The sequence below is a fragment of the Nansenia antarctica genome (genome assembly GCF_963989245.1).
Source record: "Nansenia antarctica genome assembly, chromosome: 7".
Lineage (NCBI taxonomy): Eukaryota > Metazoa > Chordata > Actinopteri > Argentiniformes > Microstomatidae > Nansenia > Nansenia antarctica.
In genome coordinates this window covers 19,985,264-19,997,232 of record NC_137677.1, presented here as the reverse complement: position 1 = coordinate 19,997,232, position 11,969 = coordinate 19,985,264, and the positions used below count along the sequence as shown (strand labels likewise).

Here is an 11,969-nt window from a genome sequence, read left to right as displayed (position 1 = left end):
ACACAGTCCCAAAAAATTACAACTGCGTTGTTCATCCGCGATGCAGATCTCACACTGTCATGCCCGACAACAGCTCCGACGGCTAAACTACACTCTTCCACGGTGCAGTTTGGTCCCGGAGAGAGCTTTATAGCGTGTCTCCGCGTCAGGCGTTCAAACCCCATGGCAGCAGGTGGCATGCCGACCAGAAGAACTGGTGGCTGCTACGCGCTCCAAAACCCACCAAACCTAAACTAACAACACTAAACAAACGACAAACAAAACGTACATATATAATAGACACACAGATAGAAGATAGAAATAACTTTCAGAAAGTTTTAACTCACGCAAACCGCTCAGTCAAAACCGCTCGCTCGCTCAAACACTCCCGACACACACGCATGCGCACAGAGAGAGAGAGAGAGAGAGAGAGAGAGAGAGAGATGTGTGTGTGTGAGAGTGTGTCTATAGAATGGTAAGGTGTTTATGTGTGTGTAGAACGGTAAGGTGTTTATGTGTGTGTGTGTGTGTGTGTAGAACGGTAAGGTGTTTATGTGTGTGTGTGTGTGTGTAGAATGGTAAGGTGTTTATGTGTGTGTGTGTGTGTGTGTGTGTGTGTGTGTGTGTAGAAAGGTAAGGTGTGTGTGTGTGTGTGTGTAGAACGGTAAGGTGTTTATGTGTGTGTGTGTGTGTGTGTGTGTGTAGAATGGTAAGGTGTTTATGTGTGTGTGTGTGTGTAGAACGGTAAGGTGTTTATGTGTGTGTGTGTGTGTGTGTGTGTGTGTAGAATGGTACGGTGTTTATGTGTGTGTGTGTGTAGAACGGTAAGGTGTTTATGTGTGTGTGTGTGTAGAACGGTAAGGTGTTTATGTGTGTGTGTGTGTGTCTAGAATGGTAAGGTGTTTATGTTCACGGGGATGTTGGAGGCGGTGGCAGACGTGCATCAGCTGACCTTCATCCTGGGACATGAGATGGCCCACGCCGTCATGGGACACTCTGTGAGTACACACCCCTGTGTGTGTGTGTGTGTGTGTGTGTGTGTACGCATCTGTGTGTGTCTGCATGCGTCTATGTGCCTCTGTATTTTTTTGTGCGTGTGTGTATGTCCGTCTGTGTGTGTGAGTGTGTGTGTGTGTGTGTGTGTGTGCGTGCGTCAGGGTTTCCGTTAGAAAAAATTGCCGCCGGTCATCGTGTCCAGGAAGATTTTGATTTACCGGACAAACGTGAGATATTCCGGTCATCATATTAAAATATAATCTAGCTGTATAATATAGGCTCCTACCTGGTCAACAGCCTTTGCAGCATCTAGCGCGGCCAGCGCAACTCGGTGGGCACCACAGTGCACCTGAATGGAAAACGCACTCTGTTTCTTCAGAAGAGCACCAACTCCAGCACGCTTCCCCATCATTACACTGGCCCCATCCGAGCCCAGGCCAATGACGCGGGACAGCTCCACACCTCTCTCGCGGAGCACCTCCACCACTTTGTCAAATATACACTGTGCGGTCCCGGAGTGCACATCATAATTGCCCAGAAAACATGTCTCAACTCTTCCTTTTATTTCCAACTTCACGTATATAATCAGCTTCTTGTCCACTGTGATATTTACTGTCTCATCAATGATAATTCCAATGAAGTCACTCCCCTTTAGCTTTTCATCCAGCTGATCCATCACAACATCTTCCAGTGCCCTTTCCATGTCATCAACGGAGTCGCTGTGGCGGTAAATGCCCTCACTCAAGACAAAATCTGGAGCCTTAACTGCTTTCAGTAGCTCAGTCAGTCCCACATACTGATGACATGCGATGCCATTTTTTGCCATGTGAAATGCAACTTGTAGCTGAGAGTGCAGCTTATTGTTAGCCGTTTCATTAGCCTGCTCACAGTGGCCTTTCATAGTGGTTTGCTGTTGCCTCAAACTGACCGCCGATGTGCTCACTGCACCGCCTGTGATCAGTGAGAGCCGACATTCTCATATTTGTTGCTCCTCTCGTGAATCCGTTATTCCTCCCCGATTTTTTGCACGGTGAGCAGAACATTTTTCCTTCCTCATCTAAACGCAGCCAGGGGAAAGTTTCTTTCCATTCAACTCTGAACCCTCAAGCCGCCTCCATCTCTTTACAGTCAGACTTCTCCTCAGACTCATTGTAGCTTGGTTTCATGAAGTAATTGTTAAGCTTACTTTGTCTTGCCATGTTTACATTAATTTAATCGCTCGCTATGGTGCACTTTGAGCTGCAACGTTTGCGTATTATTATGGTGGCCGGGTTGGCAGGGTTGCCAGATGGGCCGGGTTATCGCCGAATGGGCTACTGGGTTTAGCGGTAATAGACTGGTTAGGCTGTATTGTCAATCCCATCTGGCAACCCTGCCGCCGCTGTTTCGCATAGGCTAGCCTACACATTAGGAGTCATCATCATGCCGGCGTCAAATCATATCATAATAAAAGAAATACATAGCCTATATATTCGTCTTTTTTAAAATAGAAGGAATCAGAATGTGAACTTTAGCGAATTGTATTCAAATTGTGCTTAGAGGGAATTATTTTCACCGGACATTATGACCGACGAGTTTTAAATTTGTCGGACTTCAACAAATTTTACCGGACAAAGACCGGTAATTACCGGTTAACGGAAACCCTGGCGTGCGTGCGTGTCTATGTTCGTCTGTCTGTCTGTCTGTGTGTGTGTGTCTATGTTCGTCTGTCTGTGTGTGTGTGTGCGTGTCTATGTCCGTCTGTCTGTGTGTGTGTGTGGGTGTCTCTATGTCTATCTATATGTGTGTGTGTGTGTGTGTGTGTGTGTGTGCGTGTGTGTGTGTGGAAGGAAGCCTTTTCAACCAAGATCTTGAAATACCAACAGCTGGGGCAGGCCATATCACAACTGGGTTACAGATGTAAACTTGTAGATTTTTAGGTCGATTGTACGATCAGAGAATACGTTTGAGGTGCAATTGCGTGTCTGCATTGCGAAGGTTTAAAGTCCTTTGAGGAAACGCTGCACTGAGAATGTAATTAGATAAGAGAGAAGGTCGATGGGCTCAGCTGGACCCACATTCTATTGGATTTCGAGACTTAAATCTCCAAATCTCTGCAAGTACTAAAAGTTCAGCTGAAATAGACGAGTGATCAATACTCCTTCTCCTCCTCTCTCTCTCTCTCTCGGTCTCTCTCTCTCTGACAAGTTGTGCTACCATGTATGTTTGTATTCCCCTCTCTCTCCCCCCTCCCCCCCTCTCACCTCCCCCCCAACCCCCCCTTTCCCTCCCCCTTCCCTCTCCCCTCTCCCCCCCAACCCCCCTTTCACCTCCCTCCCCCCATCCCTCTCTACCCTCCTCCTCTCCACCCTATCCCTTCCCATCCCCTCCCAACTCCCCTCTCCCCCCTCTCAGGCGGAGCAGGCCAGCATGTGTCATGTTGTGGACTTGTTGTCTCTGATCCTGCTGACGGCCATCTGGGCCGTGTGTCCCCGAGACAGCCTAGCTCTGCTGACCCAATGGATACAGAGCAAACTCATAGAGGTGAGACACACTCATACATACGAGACGAGACGAGATAGCCCTGGTTCACTACTGAGCTGACAGGCCTCCTACATAAGAGGAATCAGCTCTGTTTACTGGTGGTCGACCACATGAAGGACAGCTATTTCCTTGGAATAAGGACAGCCTTTTATGCTTGAATTTGTTTTTATAATTAACATCTCTCTCTCTCTCTCTCTCTCTCTCTCTCTCTCTCTCTCTCTCTCTCTCTCTCTCTCTCCTCCCAGTTCATGGTTGATCGTCCCTACAGTAGGAAGTTGGAGGCAGAAGCTGACCAGGTTGGGTTGCAGCTTGCTGCCAAGGTACTAACCTCTCTCTCTCTCTCTCTCTCTCTCTCTCTCTCTCTCTCTCTCTCTCTCTCTCTCTCTCTCGTGCTCACCATGCTACTACAGTAGTAACACTGTAGTCTCCCCTACAATACACTAGATGGTGCTGTTGCCTAGTGGAAATAATCAACCCCGCTCTACCCAAGCAGACAGAAGGATGCGCGCCGGCCCGTTTCCACGACAACCAGTTGCTCAGGACAGCGAGCGGTCATGTGCATTGGTGTAGCCCTTTGTGTTTTGTGTGTGTGCGTGCGTGACTGTACATGCGCACGCGTGTGTGTGTAACCCCTGTCTCTACCGTATCTTATCCCCAGGCGTGTGCAGACGTGCGGGCCGGTCCGGTGTTCTGGCAGCAGATGGAGGTCCGGGACCAGCTGACAGGAGAGCCCAGCGTGCCCGAGTGGCTCTCCACACACCCCTCACACAGGAACAGAGTCACCCAGCTGGACAGGCTGGTGCCAGAGGTAACACACCTCTCACACACACACACACACACACACACACACACTACAGACGCACACACACACACACACTACGTACGCACACACACACACACACACACACACATATTACAGACGTACGCACGCGCGCACACACACACACACTACAGACGTACACACACACACACACACACACACACACACTACAGACGTACGCACGCACACACACACACACACACACACACACTACAGACGTACGTCGTACGCACACACACACACACACAGCATTGTCCCGGTTCCCATGTTGCCAGGTTGGGTGTGCTGTGCTAGTGTTGGTCTCTATGATAGATGTGGTTCTGTGTTGCTGCTGTTTTGCCGGAGATGAACAAGGACACTCCTGGTCTCACCTCTCGGGTCAATCGTAGTGAGTTCAGCGTGTGTGTGCGCGTGCATGTGTGTGTCTGAGAGAGAGACACACGCATACACACACACACACCATGCCGTTTCTCCAGTCAACCTGGAGAGGAGTGTGTTGTAGTGTGAGTCCTGTAGATCAGAGTAAGGAACGGTAGCCAACCCTCCACGTTGTCCATATGTGTTGTGATGCCGTTCCTCCTCCATTACAATGAGCCCTCCCTCCCTCCCTCCGTCCCCCTCCTCCCCCCCTCCCTCCCTCCCCCTCCTCCCCCCCAGCAGACTGTGTAGATGTGGCTGTGCTGTAGACACGGAGAGAGGAGGACAGCGGGAGAGAGAGGGAGGGGAAAGAAAGAAGGGGTTCAGCAGGTGAGGAGGGAAATGTTTCGGGTGTCCGTCGTTAAGGGCCGGGGCATCTGCTGAGGCCCCCCCCGCCTCGTTAAAACAGTGTCCTCAATAATAGATTGAGCGTTAGCGTCCCCTGTCAAGAGAGACGAATGAACCCATTAGATCCACTGTATGTTACCATATCTCTCTCTCTCACACACACACAACGTGACCTACGTCATCACAGACCAGTCGACAACTTCAACATGTTATTTTATTGTTTAGGCTTCTTCTATGGACTGGTTGTGTATTGGGAACAGATAGGATGGATGTTGACGGTGAATCTAGTACAGGGTTAGTAGGCTAGTACAATGCTAGTAGGCTAGCACAACGCTAGTAGGCTAGTACAATGCTAGTAGGTTAGCACAATGCTAGTAGGCTAGTACAATGCTATTACAATACTAGTAGGGTAGTACAATGCTATTACAATGCTAGTAGGGTAGTACAATGCTATTACAATACTAGTAGGCTAGTACAATGCTATTATAATGCCAGTGCTAGTACAATGCTAGTGGGTTAGTATACATCTACATTTACGGCATTTAGCAGACGCCTTATTCCAAAGCGACTTACAATCGATACATTTGACTAAGCAAGTGAATCATCAATTCACCAGTCGTAGCAGGAAGAGTAATCTAGCTCAGGCCAGGGGCCATTGACAGTCATCGTAATAGAAATAATTACTCTTTTTTATTTAATAGACAGAGACTGGAGAAGTACAAGGGTATCAATCAATCAGGTGTCTCAGGAGACACAGTGCGGAGGGGTAGTAGATGTCGGATTTTAAAATGTCAGATTTCATGTGACTTGCGCTGTTCACACAGTCATGCATAAATGAGACCTGAGTCGCATGTCGACAAAAAAATAGGATTTGGGTCACATTTCACTGCCGTGTGGATGAAGCCTAGGTGACTGCTGCCCAGGCTTAATAGCTGGCCTCACAGCCTCAACAGAAACACAACTCCTAACCCACAACTACCAAAAACACAATGATACAATTCACTTACTTCAGACTTAGAAAAAAGGTATCTCCGCTCACTCAGTCACAATGTATTAGTGACTAGGTGACTGCTACTTGGTGACTTCTACTAGTACAATGCTAGTAGGCTAGTACAATGCTTGTAGGCTAGTACAGTGCTAACAGTGCTAGTAGAGTGCTAGTAGGCAAGTACAGTGCAGTTTGTGTATTGGGCACAGATTGGATGGATGTTGACGGTGAGTGTAGTAGTACAATGGTAGTACTACTACTAGGTCGTCCTCGGGCGCTTCCAGTCATCCTGATTCTCCATACATCTGGTTAGCTCGCCGGTACTTTTCCGCTCCTGCATCTTTCTTGAGTACGTCCATGTATGTTAGTGTGGGACACCCTCGTGATCGATGCCCGTGTGTTGGCTCCCACAGAACCAGTTTGCTGGCTGGCAGCTCCTGGTGTCTCTGGCAGTGACCTGCCAGCCTCATTCTCCTGACTGCTATTTTCTCACACACTGGCCATGCCATAGTAGGTTAGTACAATGCTAGTAGGCTAGCACAATTCTACTAGGCTAGTACAGTGCTAACAGTGCTAGTACAGTGCTAGTAGGCAAGTACAGTGCAGTTAGCCTAGCGCTAATCAACGGCCTGCCCCGATGCTCACATGACAGCGTTTCCTTGTTTCTCCCACGCGGAAACGAAAACAAAATGGCCGGATGTTGTGAACAGGAATGTTGAGGCGTGTGTGTTACGGTTGGATCTAATGTACGGTGACCAGACGTCCCTGATTTCCGGGGACAACCCCCGGTTCGGGTGACCTGTCCCCGACAACAAACCGTCCCCGGAAAAGTCCCCGTTTCAAGCATTTCATTTTTATTTTTTATTTTTTTATCTTGGCTTGTATTGTCACCGAACCTGCTGCCAAGGGTCCTACCCATGGGGTCCTCCACCCCTTTATAACGTCAATGTATGCATATTACCCGTTAATGGACGATCGTTACATTCAATAGAAAGCATTTCAGCCCTGATTGTTCCCCATTAACGAGCTCATTATGATTGAATGGAGCAATAACAAGGTCATTCTTCACCACTCAGTGAATTACATCCAAGCGTGGGGAAAGCACGCAGACAGTCTCAATAATACAATGAAATATATGCAGTGGGTGTATAAAGTTGTTTTAAATTATTAATAAAAATACAATACAATATACAGAATTTTGACAACATCATTAGTCTTATGTTAGGCTTAAACATTATGTTAGGCTTAAAGTATGAGTAGGGTAGTGGAGATAAAAATGGGCATAAAAAGCACAATAGTGTGTACAAATTCACCAGAATGCAGGAAATTAAGTGTTAAATCCTCTTTTTTTCTGGGGGAGGACCCCCAGACCCCCCGCTTGGTTGATGGTTGGCTCGTCAACCTGAACAGTTCTAAGAATTACTTTTAATACCACTTACAGTACACTGACACTAATGTTGAGATGCACATTCCAGTTGTTACACTTGAGTATTCTTGCTTGTGTCTTATTGGTCAAAATAAGGTCAAAATAAATGAAACAGCAATTGTCCCCGTTTCTGTATTTCATCATGATAAAATGTATACATTTTTCCTAAAAAGTTGGAAATGTCCCCAGATTGCATCTGAGAAATCTGGTCACCTTAATCTAATGCCATGATTCAGTGCATTGTAAGCATGGCTGTTTTAGTGCATGCTAGCATGGCTGATTATTACACTCTGAAATTCAAGAGGTGTGAAGCAGAAGAGAGACACACAACTTCAAACCACATTAAGGGATGGGTCAGGTTTTTTTTTTCCGATGTTCGACCTCATTTTACCACTTACTTGGAGTGCTGCAGAGTGAGACACTTGTTTCTTTCGGTCATATTTCCATACATGAGCTTCCTGCTGGCTTGCTCTGGGGCTACACTGGTAGGGCTAAATGCTAGCGCCAGGAGCCAGCCACAGGAAGCTCAAGAAAATAGGGCCCGAAAACAAGTGTCTGGGTGATTCTACAACACTGGAAAATGGAATGAATGATGAAATGAAAACAACCGGAACGATGCCTTTAATGTAGATATTTTGTGTGTGTGGATATGTGTGCGTGCGTGCGTGCATGCGTGCTCGCGTGTGTGTCTGTTTGTAACCCCATGTGACACGCAGGAGTGTGTTTAACCTTGGGTGGGGGTGCTGGTCCTGGAACAGAGTCCCCCCACACCATCCACTGCTCTAAGCAGGAGAGGAACAGATGGGTATACTACTAATTGTCTAATTGCACCACTAAATGGAGTGTGTGTGTGTGTGTGTGTGTGTGTGTGTGCGCGCGTGCGTGTGTAGGACCCCCCCTGTTGAATCCCTGCCTGGGAAATTAACCACTAGAAACAGTGATCCTGCAGAGTTCTGTCTGCAGGCGCTGGACTGGTGATTACTGTATTGTTCGGGGAGATATTTACTGTGAGTGTGTGTGTGTGTGTCTGTGTGTCAGCCTTGAGACGATGATCCTATAACACCTCCTCTCTAAGGCTGCCTGCTGTGATGAAAACAAACGTAATGCGCTGATGCTCTCTGTGAAGAGGCCGGGAGGTTTAGCTCAAGGTTAGCTTAGCTTAGCGTCTCTCAGCCTCCGACCTTGGGAGACGTCCCGAGCTTACCGCAGCCTCCGCCCAACAGCCCTCACGCAGTGCCCAAACCGGGGCCTTTTCTCCACCTAGAAAACAACCCCACAGCCAGCCCCCACAGGCCCCGTGGCGGGTGTGGTGCTGAGTGCGACAGTAAGTAAGAGAGGGGGGTCGATGAGGTTTCGGGGGAGGATGAGGATGAAGGAGCTCCTTTAAGTGCTAGCCTAGCTAGCCTAGCTAACCTAGCTGTTAGCGGTTAGCTCTCTCTCTCTCTACCTGCTTACATCTGTGACCTACTGCGTCCTTACAGCCCCAGTAGGTCTCTCAGGTCCTCTGACCAGGGTTTGTTGGTTGTCCCCCGACGTGCCAGATTAAAAACCAAGGGTGATCGAGCATTCCAAACCGTGGCTCCCAAACTTTGGAATGCTCTTCCCTTGGATCTTAGATCAGCAGTCTCGGTCGAGGCTTTTAAACAGCTAAAGACTATCCTGTATAGACAGGCTTTTTTTGGCTAACCCCAAAAGCTTGTCTTTCTGTGTCCTGTTGATATTGTTGTACACTTATTGTTTGTTACTTGTTCTTATTTTCACTTGTTTGCCTATTTTAACCTGCTATAACTTTTGCTCTTGTATTATGTTCTTATATATGTAAAGCACTTTGTGACCCCTGGTCTGGGATAGGGGCTATAGAAAAACATTTGACTTACTCACTCTCTCTCTCTCTCTCTCTCTCTGGAGGCTCTGAGGTTGAGGGAGAGCTGCGCCTGTCCCGCGCTGCCCGCCACCGACCCCCGGGCCGTCTTCTCCCGGAGCGTCCGGTTGCTGCTGGACGACGCCAAAGAGCGGGGGAGGAAGGGGGAGGAGGAGAGACTGAAGACCCCGCTCCAGACCGCCGCGGGAGTCCAGCTACACACACACACACACACACACGCACTGGGGGTCTGGCGACATCCCTCCTAGCCTCTGCAGCCCCAGGCCCGGGCCCAGACCCAGAACAGGAAGAGGAGCAGAGGCCGTGTACAGGAGATGTACATGTTAAGTGAATACAGTCACAGTGCATTCGGAAAGGTATTCAGACCCCGTCACTTTTCCCACATGTTGTTGTGTTTTAGACAGGGGTGCACGTAACGCTTTTGGTCTGGTTTCTCAGAGGAGCACCTGGAGATGTTGCTTGGCGCTGCTCGCCCTCCTCTGTGTATGACTCGGTCAACATAGTGACGACAGGCAGATTAGTTACATTCAGAAAGTCAGAAAAGTCATTCTGTTGTCCCTTACACTTCCCTTGGGCAGGTTCTTACGAAGCAGTCAGGTACAGTTCTCCTACACGCAGTCAGGTACAGTTCTCCTACACGCAGTCAGGTACAGTTCTCCTACACGCAGTCAGGTACAGTTCTCCTACAAGCAGTCAGGTACAGTTCTCCTACAAGCAGTCAGGTACAGTTCTCCTACACGCAGTCAGGTACAGTTCTCCTACAAGCAGTCAGGTACAGTTCTCCTACACGCAGTCAGGTACAGTTCTCCTACACGCAGTCAGGTACAGTGTTCCTACAAGCAGTCAGGTACAGTTCTCCTACACGCAGTCAGGTACAGTTCTCCTACAAGCAGTCAGGTACAGTTCTCCTACAAGCAGTCAGGTACAGTTCTCCTACACGCAGTCAGGTACAGTTCTCCTACAAGCAGTCAGGTACAGTTCTCCTACACGCAGTCAGGTACAGTTCTCCTACAAGCAGTCAGGTACAGTTCTCCTACACGCAGTCAGGTACAGTTCTCCTACACGCAGTCAGGTACAGTTCTCCTACACGCAGTCAGGTACAGTTCTCCTACACACAGTCAGGTACAGTTCTCCTACACGCAGTCGTCATCACTGCCCTCCTGACTGCTCTCCTCACTATGTTCCTCTCTTTCAAACATGGTAGATGATGGTGATGGAGGCCCACTTCTTTCCCCCAGGTTGAGCCTGCCATTAGCTGTCTGCATCCACAAGTCAACAGCTGGCTTTGGGGTCAGAAGTCTCTGTTGTCGTCTTAGACAAGTGGATGTGCATCAGGGATGAGAGGCCAGAGTCTCACAGGCGGGATCTGTACTTGCTTTTTCATAATTATTTATATTGAGATGTGAAAATCCCCTCTCACATGCAGCACTGCTCAAGGGCAGTGTAAGGGACAACAGCATTACTTTCTGAATGTTGGAGTAACTCTCTGCTTGTTTGTTTATTAGTTTATTTGACAGGGACGATGCACAATACATATTGAAAGGCAGATAATAGCTCAGAGCTTATTTTCATCTGTAGTCCCTGGGGGAAGGGTAACTTGTCTTCACTATGTTGACCAAGTCGTACACAGAGGAGGCTGCCCCTGTTACTAAGTGTTGCGTGGCCAAAACTGGGGAGGTCTTGCATTTCTTGAGGCCAAGATTGAAGGATAAAAACAATAAAACATTTATCACATGACTTGAGGGATTCATATCTGCTTTCAAACTCATGAATTAGACCTCTCAATACATCAACATTGTCCCTGTCAGCATCAGCAGTTGAAACAGTCTCTTTCCTGTACTTATCTCTTTCCTGTCTCTTTCCTACCAGAAGGGTCAGCTGTCCAATAGCTACAATGAGCTCATCTTTGCATTCACCAATAGTCAAATTCTCTTGCTGGAACCTGAGGGAGGTGAACTGTAAAATGTTGAGTGATTTGTTGATGACATTTTTGCATTTTAGATCATTTCAAGAGTGTCAAGGGTCTGCATACTGTACATAATGTACATGAGGCATACTGTACATGGGTCATTCTACAGAAACGGTGGCATTTGCAATTACAAATGTCTTACATAATGTACATGAGGCATTTCTCATTTCAATTCTAACACATTTACAGACATTTCAAGTGGTTCACTTTGTCATCCTGGGGTATTGTGTGTGGATTGATGGAAAATTATTTGAATTTAATCAATTTTAAATTGAGGCTATAACACAACAACATGTGGAAAAAGTGAAGGGGTTTGAATCCATGGAAGCCCTTATTATCATGTTAATGATAGGACTTCCAATGGGGACGTGGTGTCTCTGTTCTGTTTGGACCAGCCTGTTCATTATTCATCAAAGGAATTCAGAAGAGAGTGAATGTAGAATGTGTGTGTGTGTGTGTGTGTGTGCGTGCGCGTGTGTGTGTGCGTGCGTCCAGCCGTGTATTTTATTGAGTGTGAAAACGACTGACTGTTCCATCCTCAGTTTGTTATTGAGATACTTCAAAAAAACAAAAAAGCGTTTTATTTTTCCCGTAAGGGACGATCATACGCTGTATTCTAGT

The 11,969-nt window shown here is 47.6% G+C and overlaps 1 protein-coding gene across 1 annotated transcript in view; it reads left to right on the top strand.

Annotated features, from left to right (window-relative positions):
* Positions 1-896: 896 nt before the first annotated feature.
* The window catches only part of LOC308162480 (metalloendopeptidase OMA1, mitochondrial-like), a gene marked incomplete at both ends in the record, with an annotated part of 24,819 nt that continues 13,746 nt past the window's right edge, over positions 897-11,969 (top strand). Inside the window, 5 exons of the mRNA XM_080536630.1 lie at positions 897-977; positions 3,370-3,498; positions 3,744-3,818; positions 4,157-4,306; positions 9,406-9,567. Of these exons, the coding sequence (XP_080392756.1) occupies positions 897-977; positions 3,370-3,498; positions 3,744-3,818; positions 4,157-4,306; positions 9,406-9,567 (597 nt within the window). The remainder of the gene's footprint in view (positions 978-3,369; positions 3,499-3,743; positions 3,819-4,156; positions 4,307-9,405; positions 9,568-11,969) is intronic.